Here is a 19,389-nt window from a genome sequence, read left to right on the forward strand (position 1 = left end):
ATTTAAATTGCTAGATTAGAAATGTAGCACTAGCTGGTGAGGTTGGTAGCCTCAAAAAAAAAAAAAAAAAAAGCTTCTTAAGCAGTGCCCTTACTATCACCATTTTAAGGATGGCTTACATTCTGTTTTCACAAAGTGAATTAATAGTCCTAGTCCCAAATGCCCCTATTGGTCTTCACCAGCCAAATGAATAGCAAGAGTTATAGTTGCTATAGATACTGAAAATAGCCCAGAATAACAAGTCTTGGTTCCAGTATCACACTTGAGAAGAATTCAGTCCATTTGGGGAGTAATCTAGGAGTCTAAATGGTTGGCTGGTATATTACCTTGATTTCAGTATTTTATCCTGGGAGATGCATAAGTGGACATATTCAAATTAATCAGTTGTTGGGATGTTCCTTATATAGATAGAGGGAAATGTAAATAACAGCCCCATCCTACCTTGACTCATTCTAGGCTCATGCTAAGTATTCAGAAAAGGGCCAGCCAAAACAGAGCCTGTAGCTTTGTAGTGGGTTGGCAACTTCCATTGAGTTGGAAATCTGACTCTGAAGGGCCACTCAATTTCTGTAATAGAAAATGTATCCTTTTAGTTTCTCTTGTCATCCCATTCCCTAACTTTAGGGGGTTGGGAAAGAGACAGAGATCCAGGTTTTGCCAAAAAAAAAAATTAGGAAATTTTAATGTTTAAAAAACATTTGCAGTTCATCTTTAAGCTTTGCCACAAACGTGTGTTGGAAATGGGACTTGTCTTCATGTATATAGTGAACACTAGTATGCATTTGGTAATCAATACTTCAACAAGGAATTATTTCATGTACTGCTTATTATGTCTGTCACATTTTATTATAAATTTCTGTACATAGACATGCACATAATGCTATTAAAATAAATAACTGACCAAAATAGGAATAAATTATTGAGAGTATTGACTTAGCTTGTGGTGCTCTAATAAATACCAATATTTAACAGATATCAATATTGTTGAAACATGGCTTGAGTCTTTGAGTTGCCTTTCTCTTTTAAGAGATGTATGTAGCTATTGTATAAGATTAGATAATACTAACAAAACACTGGAACTTGTACAGTTGTTTTCATTAAAAAGACCCCATTTATCTCATACAGTTACTATACCATGGAATGGGAGATGCTGCAGTTATTTCCTGCTCTGAGTATAGGAAATCCTGCAGTGCCTTGCATACAGTGGTTTGGTAACTGTTCATCTTTATACATAACAACTATTGTATTTTCTGATAGCATGAAAGAATTAATCTGCTTAATGTTTAGTAATTGGATTAATCTTAGTTATTTATGTTTAATACTTAGGGTTTATTTAAGTTAATTATGTACTTGATGAGCTCTGACTTCAGCAGCAGAGTTAATATAGCATGGTATGATTTACCAGTTTAAAAAGAACAGGAATTTAAATTAAAGTCCTGAATGTATATTTATAACGGGGCAACACTGAAACCGTACGAGAAATCAACCACTATTTTTGGTTATCTGTGTGTGTTGTTTTGAAATAGTAATACTTCATAAGGGGACCCAACAGCATAGTATTTAAATATTAAATTTTCTTGAGCTAAAACTTAAAGGGCCAAAAAGAACTGGGAAATAATTAAACTGGATATTTTTACTTTCAACGTTTTCTTCCAGCCCATTTGCTTACGTGGATCCCTTGCATTGTAACATGGCCTATTTGTACCTTGAACTACTCAAAGACTCCCTCAACGAGTATGCATATGCAGCAGAACTAGCTGGCTTGAACTATGACCTCCAAAATACCATCTATGGGATGTATGTAAGTACCCAAATCAAGGAAAATCTTAGAGCCTTTAATCTACTTCCACTCATCAAGATTTTTATATTGATTTGATGGAAGCATTTTTATTTAAAAAATGGCTTTTTTTTCCATCGATGGTCTATGGTTTTATTTTTACTCCTTTTTTGAATCTTGATAGCTAACCATACTTTCTCATAATTTGAATGTTAAGTTGAATCTTGTTCTAAGTCTTCAACAATATTTCCATTTATACTAAGCAAATTTACTCCTTTCTTTTACACCATTCATCGATTAGCTAGCTGTAAGATTTGCTCCTCCTCCAAAAAAGAAAAAAAAAAAGTGATTCATCTAATTCTGAGTTTCGATTTAGTTTCATTCTGTGTCAGATAGCTATTGAAAGACTTTCTGACAAAGAAAAAAAAATCTTCACGTTGCTGCTAAATAAATGGTTCACTTCAACTTTCTTTTCTAAGAGATACTAATAATGAGGCTGCATATACATACTCTTCAGTCATGTTTCTTCATCCATTACTATGTCACTGCTTGAGGTATCAAAGCATTTCTTTTGTTTTTCTTTTTGTTAGTCGCTACATTTATGCTGATCCTCTCCATTGCAACATGACATACCTGTTTATCAGGTTATTGAAGGATGATTTAAAAGAGTATACATATGCAGCACGCCTCTCAGGTTTGATCTATGGCATTGCATCAGGAATGAATGCAATTCTTGTAAGTAAGAAAAAAAACACAGGAAGAAGTGAAGACAGCTTGAGAGTTAAGTTGAGCTTGGGGAAAACATTGACTTCTGCATTTCTAAACAAGATGGTTAATGATTTTTTCCTTGCATCTATCTCATGACGATTAAAAAACACAGTTTTTTAATCATCAGTGAACGATTTGGTTAATTAGTGAATGTGTGCACGCTGCAACTGTATGCATTCTAATTCACATTTTTTACCTGTTAACATAGTAACCCTGAAAGTGTGATGGTGTGTTTTGTATATAAAATGGATTAATTCTGAACTTTCAAAATAAAAATTATTTTGTGTTGAGTGAATATTAACCCTCTAGATTTCCTATATACTTAGTTCCTCTAATTCATCAGCAGTGAGCTATGAGTCCATTTGTGCATGTTTGTATCGGACTAATACATTTTTGTGAATTTCCTTTGGAGTTGATTTTTGTCAACCATTTTAAAATCCAAAACTATGGCAATTTTTGTTTTTAATAAATATTGATCTTATGATGTATTGTCACTTCTTTAGGCATTTCTAAGATATTTCTGATATGTTATCAAAACCTTGCTTGCAGGTGTGTTAAAGGCCTTTTATTAACAATCTTTATGTAACACACCAACACCATCACATTCCTATAGAACACAATGCTACTTCAAAGAAAAGCTTAGTGGACAGAGTGTGCTATATATTGCCTTTGAATTTTCTGTGCTCAAAGGCTTGTAACATCTTTGTCGTAGTGACTTTTTTTAACGCCACAAAATCCTGTTTCCAGTGGTTCCATGTAATTGGCTGAAAACATGTACATATTTTTATTCTGAAAGCTTGCTGACATTTTCAAGTTCAGTGGTTAGAGTTAATTCTAAAAGAAATTATGCTCATTTACTATCAGATTTTTAGTTTTTTATAAGCAGTTAAATTAGTTCATATTTTGGAAACTTATTTTAAAATTATGTGAAGATTCTAGTTTCATGCTGCAAAGTGATATTACTCTGAATTGGTATCTGGAACCCTCAGTTTATATATCAATATATTTTTTTTTACAGTGTAGAAGAAGATCTGTGATAGGTATTCTGCAGTTCTGTAGTATATTCTGTACATTAGACATGCTTTTATAATGTTGATATCCTAAAGAAAGATGAATGTTATATATGTGATATACGTACATTTCTATAGCACACATTATTGTTGTATCTGAGTTCTCAAATTGTTTATGTTCAATTCAAGTATATTATTTTGTCATAAAATGCATTTTTGATATCTACTTCAAAATCATATGGTAGATTATTCAATATTTTAATAATAGTGAAGAAAAAACCTTTTCTACTATATAGGATGAAATCATCTATCTGGAGCTTTCAATCATAACTATAATATTTTATTCCTTCCTTGGAAAGATTGTCATTGCGTCCTGGAAGATTCATAGGAGGCACAAAGGAAGAGATAAGGGAATATAGAGGCAACATCTAATGGACATCTTAGATGTCTGTATATTAATGCAAGAAGTATGGAGAACAGGAAGAACTAGAAATATTAGTGTATAATCACAATCATGACATAATTGGCAGCACAGAAACTTGGTGTGATAATTCACATGACTGGAATATTGGTATAGAAGGGTACAGCTTGTTCAGGAGGGACAGGCAGGCAGAAGTTATTGTCTTGTTTATCAAAGATACATACACTTGCACTGAGATCGAGATAAAAGTGGGAGGCAGACCTGTTGAAAGTCTCTGAGTAAAGATAAAAGGGGTAAAAAATAAGGATGATGTCATGGTAGGGGCTTACAATTGACCACTTAACCGGGAAGAAGAGGTGGATAAATTTTTTTTAAACAACTAACAAAATCATTCAAAGCACAGGACTTGATGGTGTTAGGGGACTTCAATTACCCAGACACCTGTTTGGGAAAATAATATAGCAGGGCACAGATTATCCAACAAGTTCTTGGAATTGCATTGGAGACCACTTTTCATTACAGAAGATAGAGAAAGCAAGTAGGGGAGCGGCTGTTTTAGATAGGAGGAACTGGTTGATAATTTGAAGGTGAAAGGCAGTTGGGTGAAAGTGATCATGAAATGATAGAGTTCATGGTAGGAGAGAAGAAAGCACAATAAAGCCAGTGGATTTCAAGAAGGCAGACTTGCAAACCCAAAGACTTGGTATGTAAGATCCCATGGGAAGCAAGTCTAAGGGGCAAAAAGAGTTCAGGAGAGTTGGCAGTTTTTTTTAAAGAGACATTGTTAAAGGCACAAGAGCAAACTATTCCAATGTGTAGGAAAGATAGGAAGTATAATAAGAGAGCATCTTGGCATAACCAGAAGATCTTCAATGACCTGAACTCAAAAAGAGTCCTATCAAAAGTGGAAAATAGGTCAAATTATGAAAGATGAATATTAAAAAAATAAAAACCCACCAGCAGCTTGTAGGGACAAAAGTAGAAAGGCCAAGGCACAAAACGAGATTAAACTAGCTATTGGATATAAAGGGTAACAAAAAACATTTTACAAATATATTAGAAGCAAGACCAAGGACAGGGTTGTCCCCTTACTTAATGAGGGGGGGGGGGGGAGGCAATAAGAGAGAACACCGTGAAGGCTGAAGTGTTAAATGCCTTTTTTTTTTTTCTTCTTCTTTCCAATTTTCACCGAAAGGTTAGCCGTGATTGGATGACTAACATCACAGTAGGCTCTGAGGCTAAAATAGGAAAGAGGAAAAAAAGTTAAGAATCATTTAGACAATTTAGATGTCTTCAAGTTGGCAGGGTCTGGCTAAATACATCCTAGAACACTTAAGGAAATGGCCGAAGAGATCTCTGAGCCATTAGTGATTATCTTTCAGAATTTGTGGCAGATGGGAGAGATCCCAGAGGACTGGAAAAGGGCAAATATAGTACTTATCTATAAAAAGGGGAATAAGGACAACCCAGGGAATTATAGACCAGTCAGCTTACCTTCAGTACCCAGAAGGATAATTGAGCAAATAATCAAACAATCAGTTTGTAAGCACCTAGAAAATAATAAAGTGATAAGTAATAGTCAACATGGATTTTTCAACATATGTTAAACCAACCTAATATCCTTCTTTGACAGGATAACAAGCCTTGTGGATGGGGGGGGACACAGCAGATGTGATATATCTTGACTTTAGTAAGGCTTTTGATACCGTTTCATATGATCTTGGAGCAAGAGAGGTTTAGGTAGACATTTGGAAAAATTGTCTCACCTTATGGTGGTTAAGGACTGGAACAAATTACCTAAGGTAGTGTTTTTCAAAGTTCGGGTACTGGGTCGCGGCTTGTAAGGCACTGGGTCACTTTCCTTAGCACCCAGGGACCCTTGCGGCTCTGGTCAGCACCGTCAACCGGGACATTAAAAGTCCCGTTGGTGGTGCTGCCCAGCTAAGGCAGGCTAGTGCCTACCTGTTCGGACACCGCACTGCACCTTGGAAGCGGCCAGCAGTGGGTCCGGCTTCTAGGCAGGGTGGCCACAGGGCTCCACGCGCTGCCCCCGCCCCGAGCACCAGCTCTGCACTCTGCTGCGGTTGGGGGGGAGTGCCTGCAGGTGAGAGATCCCTCCCATACCTTGAACCCCCCATTCCCAGCCCCACCCCGCAGCCCTCACCCCTGCACCCCAACCCTCTGCGCCAGCCCTGAGCCCCTCCCACACCCCAAACCCCTCATCCCCAGTTCTGTTGGGTCGCAAGCATCAACAGTTTTCTTCAACTGGGTCCTCCTGGTAAGTGGCGCCAGGCCTGTACCCCGAGCCCCCTCCCCTGAGCCCCCTGCCGCACCCCGCGCCCTGAGCCTCCTGCTGCACCCCAATCCACTGCCCTGATCCCCCTGCTGCACCCCTTCCTGTGCCCCAACCCCTTACCCTGAGCCCCTTTCTGCACACCGCACCCCCTCCCACACTCCAACCCTGGCTCAGCCCTACATTCATGGCTCTGTATGCAATTTCCCCACCCAGGTGTGGCAATTTAGCCAGAAAGTTTGCCCACCCCTGGTCTAGAAAATACTTAGTGCTGCCTCAGTGCAGGGGACTAGACTAGATGACCCATCAAGGTCCCTTCCAGTCCTACATTTCTGTGATTCTGTGATCATAATGTGTGTGTCCCCTTTTGATTCCTGCAAACAGGACTTGCATCTTGTATTTTCCTTTGTTTGGAGCCTTTTCTCATCAGATATTCTTCAAAGCATGAAATAATTATGTAGCCTTTCTTTGTATTTTATATATATTCATTTTGTAATTTAGGTGATTAATAACCAGGTGCATATTACCCCATATGCAGCCTTATCAAGACTTTGTATAGAGGTACCCATATCTTATAACATTTGAGACTAACATTGGGGATTGGTCCTGCTTTGAGCAGGGGGTTGGACCATATGACCTCCTGAGGTCCCTTCCAACCCTGATATTCTATGATTCTAACACCCTGGGTTTTGTAAGCTAGCATCATACTGACTTTTATGACTGCAGGTGTCCACGCTCACTCTAGTCTCCTAATATTATTTACTACCATCCCAGTAAAATATATTTATTTATGGGTCATGAGGGAAAATTAAATATAGAGTTGAAAATAGGTTTCTGGGGTAACATTTGAGGAGACTAGGAAGCTAGTTTTTATTACTAATATGAGAAGTCCATAGTGAAAAACATTTTTGAGTACTTCAAACATACTTTACTGACTAGAGCCCATACTAATAAACAAGTATCAGGGGGTAGCCGTGTTAGTCTGTATCTACAAAAACAACAAAGAGTCTGGTGGCACCTTAAAGACTAACAGATTTATTTGGGCATAAGCTTTCGTGAGTAAAAACCTCACGAAAGCTTATGCCCAAATAAATCTGTTAGTCTTTAAGGTGCCACCAGACTCTTTGTTGTTTTCATACTAATAAACAGTTAGTTTATACTCAGACACATTGCTCTTTATTAAGCTACAGTGAATTTATATTTGTCCTTTGCATGTAAAACCACCAAGACATACAGTATTGTCTTCATCAATATTATACCGCCTTGTGAGTAAAATTGATTTTAAATTGATTTAGTCAAATACCTGTGTTTTTTCTAATTGGGATGTATGAGTTTTAGGCCATTATAAACACTTAAAAATTTTTTTTTTTTTAGAAATTGCTCTTTGACTTTTCAAATTTAAAGAAACTTATGCACTCTTTCCATAGCTTTCTGTAAAAGGTTATAATGACAAGCAGCATATCTTGTTAAAGAAGATCATTGAAAAAATGACCACCTTTGAGATTGATGAGAAAAGATTTGAAATTATCAAGGAAGCGGTAAGCTCTATGGAATTTTAATGTGATTGGGATAATTTAAAACAGAATATATTGACTGAGTGAAATGTGAACATTTTAATGGAATTTGAGAGCTAAATCTGCCCAAAAGTATAGGGTGAAATCCTAGCCCACTGAAGTTGATGGGAGTTTTGCTATTGGCTTCAGTTTTGGGTGAACTTCTAGCCAAGTATTTAAATGACAGTTGTACAACTTCAAAAGTATTGGCCCTACAGTCTTTATTCAGGCAAAATGTGTGGTGAACTTTTTGTAACTGCTGGATTATGCCTTTCATTTATAAAAAGAGTAGAACAGTGGTTCTCAAACTTTTCTATACTCCGATCCCATTTTCAACAAGAAAAAGATTTTAGGATTTCAGTCTGACCTAGCCATAAAGAAATAGGATAGATAGGAGGGATGGTTGTGACCCCTTTGGATCCAGGGGATCATAACCCATTTCATGGTGTAGGATGAAGTACATGGATATGCAGGATATGCAGAATTCTGGAAGTAAAAACTGGCACAAAATTCAGTGATCCATATTCATATACTGCATTTTACAAATGTTTTTTTTTTAAAACTTTTGAAATAGGTTACAACTTCTTTGTTACTTTTGTTAGTTCAGTCTAGAAATGTAATTGTTTACATTGGAGTTTTTTACATAAGAGGAAAGCATTATATAATGTAACAGGAAACTTTTAATTTTAATATTCAAATAGGTGAATATCAAATATAAGGAAGATTTAGTCTAATATCAGGGTCTATATATATGTGGCACGTTGAATCTCATTACTGTGGTAAACTGACACACGTGGCAGCATAAAACAGATTAAAATTAAATTTAAAACTAAGGAAAACCCCAAAGAAATTTCTAAATATATCTATACATTATCTATGATGCATACTTCTTGGGGATTTTCCTTTATTTATTATGAGAGATTTTCTCATTTATGTCTCTAGAACTCAGGGGAGTTTTATCTCAGAATTTATTTTTCATTATTTTGCATATTTTGTGTTAATGTACAATTTTTATTGTATTTATATCCATGTGTGTAACAATATAAAAGAAAAACCAAAAAAAAAAAAAAAGCAAAATCTAATGAGGAAAAGTTGCATTTTCTTCTCCCACAAGCTCATCCATGTTAAGAAAGGGTCAGCTCCTTTCTTCTTATGAAACGGGGAAGGCAGTCTCCACCAACTTTTTCCTCTTTTGTCCCAGAAACACAGAAAGAAAGACAAGATGCAAGGGATGTGGTGCCATCAGCCCTCCAACGCTGGTTCCAGCCCCTCCCCTCCCCTTGTATGAAGGTTAAGGGGCTGTGTTGCAGCGGACACTTGGAGGCCTAACCTTGTTTCCCCTTTTCTTTAGGGGATGCCTTCCCCTAAATCCACTTCAAATTCCAGTTTTACACAGAACTGGACCCCTATGGAATGAGTAGCTGCACTGGACACCTGGCACCTGCTAAGTTGTGACATCTTGAATCTTACCTCCTGATCTACTCTACCAGGTCCCTGAGCTGCTATGGGGAAGGAAAAAACACTCACACTCACACTCCCCCTCACTGCCAGATTGATCATGGTGGGGTGTAAGTCATTCCCAGTCACAAATGAGGCAATTAGTACAGTGCCCATAACGGAGGGGGGGAAATCCAGACCTAAACTAATCCTGGGTTAGGAGGGGGCTCAGCTGGAGGGAGTAGGGTTTGTATACTCTCTGCAGGTGTGCAGGGGGCCAGTGGCTTACCTAAGTCCTACTGACCTGCCTGCAGGCTTAGGTGATGCCTTCCACCCTCTCCCAATTTCCATGTGGGAGGGAACTCTTAAAGGAGATACTGCTCTTTTTTCCTGTCAGTCCAGACAAAGCCCTCTCACCTTATGGTCTCAGGGGTTGCATTTCCCACCTACCCACTGGCCTCTGAAAAGCAGTTGACTTTCTCTTGTGAAATTGAGGCTATGCTTACCTGTGGTTGTATGGGGACCCAGTAGATCCCACATTGCCAAGACTGTTAGCTTGCTCTTTTCATTCTTTCTGTTTGAGGAGATGACTGTGTTTATTTTGCCTGGATGCAAACTGAACAAAAGAACAGTTGTCACAGCCCTGCTCACAAGGATAGATTCTTTTCTTGTTCCTCTTGTATGTAGCTGCCCCTGCCTCTGTCTGACCGTGTGAGACTAGGGCACTGGACAATTAGTTATAATTTGCAGCTAGCAATGAATTTGGTAATAGTTGCCACAGAATGTATAGGCCTTGATTAGAATAATTAAAAATATTGGTCATAATGAATTAATGAAAAAATGTACTCTTTCATGTTTTTGTCAAAATTGAAGAAGCTAGGAACTAAGCTAGTTTCATCATGTAAGCAAAGCTGCATCATCATGAGCATAGTTCAATCCAATTACCGTATTATGCTACTCAAAAGTGTAGAATAGTTGCTGGCATCTTGAATGTGGTATTTTGTGTTGTATACAAAGCCAAGTAATTCAGGGTGATGTTGCTGTTATATTCAGAAGCTAAGTTTTGTAATTCTTGAACGTCCTATTTCAACTTTGTTAGTACATGCGATCACTTAACAACTTTCGAGCTGAACAGCCTCACCAGCATGCTATGTATTACCTCCGACTGTTGATGACAGAAGTTGCTTGGACCAAAGATGAATTAAAAGAAGCTCTAGATGGTGAGTTCCTGCCAATTTTTAACTGTTTGTTTCTTTTACCGAATTCACTATTTTGGCCTGTTTTGACTTTTTTGTCATGTTTAGAATCCTGAGCTTTGTATTGTTTTAGGGCTTGTCTATACTTACGCGCTGGTTCGGCGGCAGGCAATCGAACTTCTGGGTTCGATTTATCGCGTCTTGTCTGGACGCGATAAATCGAACTCAGAAGTGCTCCCCGTCGACTCCGGTAATCCTGCTCGCCGCGAGGAGTACGCGGAGTCAACACGGGAGCCTGCCTGCCGGGTCTGGACCGCGGTAAGTTCGAGCTAAGGTACGTCGACTTCAGCTACGTTATTCACGTAGCTGAAGTTGCGTACCTTAGTTCGATTTGGGGGTTTAGTGTAGACCAAGCCTTAGTAGAGTTAAGAGTTTCGATTTTTGAATGGGGACATAGTCTGTTGTCCTCACAAGTAATTACTTAATCAACATTAATGGAGCTACATGTTTTGCAACATTTGTACAGCAGTTGCCTCGTGGTGTGTTTAAAGTTTGAGAAAAAACTATTAATTTTTTTTAGTTACTAGATTTTAGTTTGGGAATTTAAGATTTTTTTAAAAATTATGTATTTATTTTTTGATGACCGCTGTCTCAAAAATATCTGGAAAAAAGCCTACAAACTTTTCATGCAAATAGTCCTTAATGAAGAACAGATCCCTCGCTATATTCACTGGGGAGGGTAATTTAAAATATAAAAATTACCAACAACTTCAAAATAATCTGAGGATGTATTTATAATTTTAGCAGAGGCTAGTGAACTTTACATGTAGTACCCCACTCCGGCCTGACATGAGAATGGGCTGCTGTTGGAGCAGTCTGCAGAAAGAAGATGGTGACTATCTCCTTGGACCATTCCCAACAAATCTTCCAAAAGATGTAAATTAGGGCCAAATCTAGCTTGCCTTTCTCATGCAAGTTTTGACTTTGTTGGGACTGCTCATATTAGTGAAGTGGGCAGGATTTGGCCCTATATTTCTATCTTTTGATAGCTGCTTCCCATCTTCTAATTTTCAGACATCTTACCACCCTATTAAACAAGGCTTACTAAATACTGCTTTCAGCTGAAGGCTATCATGAGCAAAGATGTGAACTTGCCCTTCCCTCACTCTGTTTCCCTTGATGAGATATTTATAAAGAGGTGAGTGTGCACATCTTGTACACTTGCTACTGAGGCAGGCTTAAAATATATTGGGCACTGTATACCCTTTAATTATTGCAAGAAAAAGCTTTTACCAGAAAAATATCAGCAACAAAATTTAAAAACAAATTGTATAAATCTTTTCCAACAGGAACTCTTGGGAATACCTCTGTGGTTGTACAGTGCATAATGAGGCCCTGTTTCTGATTGAGGCTTCTGGGTAGTACTGCAGGATAGTTATTTAATCATTCTTGGTTGATGTATTCGACTCTAAAAGATGCCAATGAAAAATCATTTTAGAGGGAAAGAAAAATCCAGTATGGTCAGAAGCTGACTATACTGTATATTGTTGCACCCCACTATTTAAGGCTCTGATCCTGAAAACTGCTCCATGCAGGCAGTCCTCTATACACGCTATAGGGGGCTTTAGGGTTGCCACTTTTGGTTGGACTTACTCCTGGCGGTTTCATCACATGACATAATCTTTAATTAAAGATTAATCTTTAATTCCTGGAGACTCCAGGCCAATTCTGGAGGGTTGGCAACCCTAGGCTTTATACTAGTGCACGGCCTGACTGTACAGAGTAGCTTTGGGACGGGGCCCTAAATATTTTGTTCTGTTGTGTCTGTACAGTGTTAATGGGCCCTACTGAAGTCAGTGGCAAAACTAGCATTAATTTCAGCGAGAGCAGGGTCAGCCTGATAAAGGACACTCCTTTCCTCTTCCTAGGAATTGCAGATCCTTTTTTATATTTACTAACTTCTGTCCCTTATCAGAATCCATTTAAAGTTTAATTCTGAGTGTCCATAACATGGCAATTTAACACTGAATTACTGTTCAAAGAGGTTAAAGTCTAACTGTCTTGCAACATTAGAGATCTGCTTGAGGGACAATGATTTTTTGGTTTGATTTTTTACTACTATCATCCTCACCACCACTACCAGATGACCCTGGCCCTATGTACTGCTGACAAATGTTTGTCAGAATTAAGAGACTAATTACACAAACAATAAGAGACCCCTTGCCTTTTCCAGGAGACAAAGTTTAAATAGAAGATATGACTAACGAAGTGAGAGCAACTAATAATTGATTTGGGGTGAGGAAAGAATTGGAAATGGTGTGTGTTTTTGGGGTTGTAGTAAGAGATAGGGAAGTGCTATTATCCCCATTTTACAGATAAGAAAATGAGGCACAGAAAGAATAAGGCACTTTCCCTAGGTCACACAGGGAGTCTGTGGCAGAGCCAGTGAATGGACCCAAGGTCTCCTGACTCCAAAGTCAGTGCTCATACCAGGGGACTGTCTCTTAGTCTGCTGATTCTGCCTATTGATTCTAATATGTAAATTGTATTTTGCTTTATGGACAAGAGTAATACTGATTATAAAAGTGTTTAAAATATGAGAATCAGGTGTGTGTGTGCATGTACAGGTATGTATATATATTATACACAAAATAATTCTTAATTTACATGATTTATTGCTAATTACTATAAAACGGAAATTTGAGTTCAGAAATTGTTTTAGTCTAGATAGTAATGTACTGTAACTTCCAGGAGAATTGTAAGCCACATGTTCTTTATGTAGTTAATAGCTACAGCTTTATCTCTCAGTCCCACCTAAATGATGGTAACTATTTTCTCTGGAGAGTGAATGTGTGTTCAGCATGATTGGAGAGCAGGATTGTTGTTGTTGTTTTTTCTTAGTGGAATCTGGGTCAGATGCTAAGTGAATTCTAAGCAAAGCAAACTATGCAATAAGTGCTGATATTTAAACCTGGAAACTTTCCAACAATGAATTTTTAAGGAAAAATCCATTGCTTTTGACTATTATGATTTTCCCTTTTCTCCAAGAAACGGATCATATCTGCTGAAGACGAGGTCAATTCCCTGTAATGTAAAAAAATCATGTGATTGATTTAACTGTCTATTTATCTATTCTAGATGTCACTCTTCCCCGCCTCAAGGCCTTTATATCTCAACTGTTGTCACGGTTACACATCGAGGCTCTTCTCCATGGCAATATAACAAAACAGGTCTGATATTTTCTTTAATAGAAATAGTTTGTATTTAAAAACAGGATTTAAAACCAAGGGTTTAGTTAATCGTCCAAAGTTTTAAATCAGTTTTTGCCAAATATGATTTCATAGTCTTCACTTAATTTTTAGCTGTTTTACAGCAAGTATATCATGATGATGTTTTGTCTGCTGCCTGTCAGGCTCAATGTCCCTTTGAATGTTGGTATTTGAGATTTACTGTAAGAAAACAGTTTATGATCTAAATAGTTTAAAGTCTGCATTGCATGTCATTACAGTAAGTAATTAGACTGCAAAAGTAACTGTGTGGTACAGCTCCTGGTTTTCCATTTACAAGCTTCAGACATGTGACTCAGCTGACTAGCAAAGTTTAAAAAAATCAGAATCCTTCAAAGTGAAGCATTAAGTACAAGGCTAAGGTGTGTGGGTCCATAAATCAGAGTTCTAGTTCCTTTTCCTTGTGAAAGTAAGAGGGCACTGCTAGTAAGAGGCACAGACTATTTAATGTGTCCTTCATTAAAACTTTAATGAGTTGCACTTCTGTCATGATACTATTGGGAATGCTGCTATATCAGCCCCATGGGAATAGATGCAGCCATTTTAATATTTTAACTCTCTCACAAAGCTATTGTTACATGCAGTATTTGTAAATGCACTCAGATCTTTGGATAAATGTGATACAGACGTGCTTCTATACTAGTCTAGTGGAAAGTACACTAGCACTAGACTATCGTATCTTAAAACACTGCAGGTCAGCAGTGAGAGCGTGGAGAGGGAAGTGGCCAGCAGCAGTGAGGGAAAGAGCCAGAAGGATAGGATATAGAAAGTTGGAGCTTTAAATAAGAGCTCCAGGAAAGTTGTTTTTTAATTTTTTTACATTTTTTGTGTGGAAATGTAAACGAAAGAATAATCCCATCTTCCTCCTAACCCCCTCTATATGTGAACAAGATGTGATTAAATTCCTCTATAAAGCACCACAGAATTACTCAGGACCGAGGCCTGTATTGTGCTGACATGTATTATGCGACCCAATCATGAGAAAAAGATGTTTTCTGTAAGCAGTCGTGTGGGTGGCTTTTGGAGGGATAAAAATATACATCACTGCATATGGTGCATCTATGTGTTTGGAGACCATGGTGATCAGAAATGAACTGCAAGCTTCTTCTGAGCTCCTTGCAATCTACCTGTCTGCTTAGACTTCTATTCTGACGTTTGTATTTTGCCACAATAGGGTGTTGATTTCTGCTTAATAGTAGGCTAATGGTGCTCACAGTGACACCGTGGCATAAATATTCTGTGGTAATTTGTTGTTTTCTAGAGTAGAATACATATTATTTTGGCTTTGCCTTGAAATTTCCTATATTTCCCTCATCCCTTTTTTTTCCATTTCTTTTCCTTCATAAATTTAGAGATCTTTTGCAGGTGTTCTGCAAGAAACCATTTTGTGTTATGAGTTTACATGGCAGAACAAAGTAAGAGGTTTGGGCTTCTGCATAGAATTTTGAAGCAGATTTTGTAATAAGTTGCTATACTTTTCAACATGTAAGCCATGGCACTTAACAATCAAGCTGTTTGAAGTTACACATCTAAGTGAGGCCAGACTTTTAAAAAATGTTGGCATACATATTGTTCACACACACCCTGTCCGCCCCCTCCTCCTCCATCATCACAGTCAGGTTTTAAAGACTTTTTTCATTAAAGTGTAGTTTTTAATGTAATTTACTGAAATCCCTGCTGCGTGGTTTTTTTTTTTTTTTTTTTTTTTTAAAGACCAATTTTTCATAAAACCACCTGAACTTCAAATATCCTATGTATTTGATGCTGTTTAGGTTGAAACTGTAGATTTACTGAAAATGGCTATAACTTTAGAACTGCTTAGGAATAAACACTGTATTGTGTAGTTATAAAAAGCTAATTATATTTGACATTAAAGGAAAATCTGAATTTATCATTTTAAGAACTATTCAATTAAAATATTAATTAACATCCACATTTAATAACTAAAGCACAGCAATGTAATCGACGTCTATGGGTATACTCACATATTGGAGCATCTTGATAAAATGTTCAAAAGTGCCCAAGTGACTTAAGATTCTATGATTCTTTTTCAATACTAGCTTAGGGTCTTAGGAGTCTAGGTCTCACGGACAGTCGATTAGGCACTTCTATAAATTTTACTCTGTCTTTAGAACTATGACCAATGTTGCATCCAAACTACGTTACTTCAGCATTTCCTGTCATGTTAATTGCCATGTATTGATGTTTGTATGTTGTATACTGTAGTGAAAAAAATCTGGTAAAGTTTCTGAAAGAACAAATGAAGTTTATAGTTTTCAATTAAAAATGGTAACAGCTGGTCTGCTACCTTCACATACCTTCTCTCTCTCTTTTTTGACTTCTTAATTATGTGTGCTGTGTTTGTGGGCACAAAGGCACTAACTCAGCAAGGTATTTAAGCATGTGAGTCATCCCATCCCATCCCTACACAGTAAACTACATGCTTTAAATTCCATTGACTTCAGTGGCACTGAAGTTTGTGCTTAAGTGCTTTGACAAATAGGGGCAGGATTACTCACGTGTTTAAATGCTTTGTTGAATTGGGGTCTAAAAACTGCTTCCTGCAGCATCTCTGTATGCCAACATATGCTAGGAGAAGAAAATTTTAGTTGACTTTTCCCTGGGAAACCTGGATCTCAGATTTGAAGAATAAGAAAATATGGTGGTCCTAATTTTTTTTACTCAAGATGCTCTAGTGTACTTTTGAAACTTGTGTTGTCCCTCCCTACAGGAAATATTTAGGATTTTAGGAAGGGATTCACCTAAGGGCGTTAGGAACTTCTTATTTATTTTTACTAGGAGTTGGAGCCTGATTCCATTAGACTCTTGAAAATTCCAGCCCTAAAGTGCGGGCCTGCAACTGTTAATCTGGCAGCAAGTAAATTTCACTTGCGTAGACTGAGTTATCAGTTGTCACTGGCTGCTGGATAAAATTATTTTTCTATTCTCCTTATCAGCAGATGGAACAGGAAAAAAAAATCTTGAGATTTTTTTTTTTTATCCCCATATAAAAGGGACTGCCTTGATCCCAACAGTCCCAACTCCACCAGCGTAACAAAATGGGGTGAATAGCTGTGTTGATATAGAAAGACTTGGCGAAACCAAATTAACAGCTAACAAAATGTCATTTGTATATAAATTGGGGAGTACGTATGCAGTTTCCAAGTTTGCACAGATAAATACTTCAAGGGTAAGAAAGTGAGAGCACATTAAGAATAGGTCCAAAATGTTTAGCTAAATGTGTAAAGATGAATGTAGCTGAAGGTGCTCGCCAGTAGCACTGGGTTACTATAAAATAAATAATGATAATAAAATAAATAAGTAAAATAAAAATAAATAAACTAATGTAGGGAAAATAATCTCACTTATTTCCACCTTATTTTTCACTTTCTTATACTTTGTTTTAAATTAACCATTCCATCCTTCCATTTCTGATTTTTCATCTTACCAACAATAACTGCGGTCCTTCAGTGTGCTGCCAGATTTAGGATTGTCAAAGACTAAATAAACAACTTGAAATTAATATCTTCTTTCCCAGGCTGCATTAGGAATTATGCAAATGGTTGAGGACACTCTCATTGAGCATGTTCATACAAAGCCCCTCCTTCCGAGTCAGCTAGTAAGATATAGAGAAGTGCAGCTTCCTGACAGTAAGTTGAATTATTTTTTCTATGTTATAAAGCAAGTAATTTAAAGCTGTTTCCTGGTGTCTTCTAATGACTTTTGAAGTGAATATTACCTGTAGTTTGTCTAGAAAGCAACTTCAAATGATTTTGCACTGTAAATCTTGCAGAATTAAATGGGAAATTTCATTATATGAAAAGTAGTACAGGTAGGTCTGTGACATTAATCTTTCTGTTATGCTCAGTAACTGTTTTTTGTACAACTATAAAATAGTATTTAGCTGCTTAATATATTGGAGTGTTGATGTGAAGGATGAATACAGAAGTGGCTTGCACAGCAGTTTGAAGCAAAATAACATTAAAGTAACAACTGTTCTTTGAGTGGATGCAGACATTTATTCCATTAGGTTTGTGCGTGCTTAGTGCACCGGAGCCAGAGATTTTGCCTAGCAATACCTGTAGAGGGACAGCACTCATGCCTCATGGCTGTGGCCCCATCCCTAGCTATCTGAGGTGGCACCACCCTGACTCCTTCCCCTCAGTTCCTTCTTACTGCCCATGGCTGAAGTCGGAGCTCTGTGTGGTATTACCTTACATCCTTGCAATCAGATTTAGCATAGTTGTTTATTGTATATAGTTAGTATTGAGTGGTAGTTAGTAGTTGGTGTTAGCTTTAGTAGGTTTTTTTCTCTGTTGATGCCTTCACCAGGGTTTAAACACTGCCCTGCCCTTCATGTGGGGGAGCGATCTCTAACAATGCTCCTCACACGTGGTGCCTGCTCTATCTTGGCAAGGACCACCTTAAAGAGCATTGTTTGATCTGCAGATTGTTCAATAAAAGGACTCAGGTGGCCTGGGACTTTCCCCTCGAGCAGGCCATGCAGCCTGATCTGGTACAGAGGCCTTCATCAGGCCAACAATTACCCTCAGGCTCTGAAACTGCGACTGCTTCACGTGTGGGAGCAGGTGCCTCTCTGAAGAGGTGGAGAAACTGTTCCCTGTCAACTGTGCCGATGAAATGTCACATAAGACAAGCCACGACCACTCTAGTTCTCTGGGTAACTCTTCTGCCTCCTTCAGGAAAAGCGCAGACTGAGATGGAGCTGATGGTGGTGGGCAGGAAGGCATGGGTGCCTGTGACCCTTCCCCGGTACTGAGTGGGAAGGTCAGAAACCACTCCCGGGCATCCATTGAGTCTGTTACCGATGAGGGAGATGCCAGTACAGACTGTGTTTATTCATCAGTGTACCAGGCAGCCGCATACCTCCTTTGCCTTTTGGTCCCAACCTCACCATTGGTCTAGGACTTTTCCAGGTCTGTGCCATCTATAGCGAGCCACTGAACCCTCATGCCTGTTGGCACCACATCCCAGCATTCCTCTTCCAGTAGTAGGGATAGAGCTGGTATCAGAATTGGTATTGGAGGACCACAGTGCCAGGAACCTCTTCTGCAGTTGGCGCCACACATGCTTCCCTGGCAGCATTCACCACCTTTGGTGTCAGTACAATAGGGCGCTCTGGTGCCATTATTCACGTCAGGACCGACACTGCTGTGCAGTTTTCTTTCTCTCTTTCTAATAGCTCTAGTGTATTGGGGTTTTGGTGTGGAACCTTGACATTTTGACAGGGTTAAAAGGGTTTAAATGTACTTTGTGCATTTGCAGTGTGTTTTGGTACAGTATAATAATATTTCTAATTACGTGCCAACATTCTCCTTGCTTTGCACATGCATGCATATGTTAATTGACACAAATTTTACGTTTAGTGTGTAGGTGCATGTGAAATATAATCTGAGCCCTTCCTTATTCTACACAGTCAGTGAGAGCCCTGCCTCATTCTGTATGAGGTATTAATGTCCACATTGAATGACCAGAGCTCCTGGAGAACAACTTTCATTTTTTTGCATTTGTACACTCAATGATGTGCTGCTGCCTTCGCTTCATTGAGTAAAGTGTAGTTTCTATCCAAATAACTTCTTGCCATGTCTAATAGCTGATTATTTTTTAACGTAGGGTGATTTTACAG

The 19,389-nt window shown here is 38.2% G+C and overlaps 1 protein-coding gene across 3 annotated transcripts in view; it reads left to right on the top strand.

Moving 5' to 3' along the window:
• IDE (insulin degrading enzyme) overlaps nucleotides 1-19,389 on the top strand; it is a 98,952-nt gene that overhangs the window by 66,254 nt on the left and 13,309 nt on the right. For 2 of the 3 annotated variants that reach the window (XM_054036112.1, XM_054036110.1), the window contains exons 15-19: nucleotides 1,657-1,801; nucleotides 7,697-7,807; nucleotides 10,359-10,479; nucleotides 13,594-13,685; nucleotides 17,281-17,392. In XM_054036112.1, the coding sequence (XP_053892087.1) occupies nucleotides 1,657-1,801; nucleotides 7,697-7,807; nucleotides 10,359-10,479; nucleotides 13,594-13,685; nucleotides 17,281-17,392 (581 nt within the window). Of the gene's footprint in view, nucleotides 1-1,656; nucleotides 1,802-2,367; nucleotides 2,513-7,696; nucleotides 7,808-10,358; nucleotides 10,480-13,593; nucleotides 13,686-17,280; nucleotides 17,393-19,389 lie in introns of all 3 variants that reach the window. The other variant, XM_054036111.1, reaches the window with a different exon arrangement.

Source organism: Malaclemys terrapin, chromosome 7 (assembly GCF_027887155.1).
Source record: "Malaclemys terrapin pileata isolate rMalTer1 chromosome 7, rMalTer1.hap1, whole genome shotgun sequence".
Classification (NCBI taxonomy): domain Eukaryota; kingdom Metazoa; phylum Chordata; order Testudines; family Emydidae; genus Malaclemys; species Malaclemys terrapin.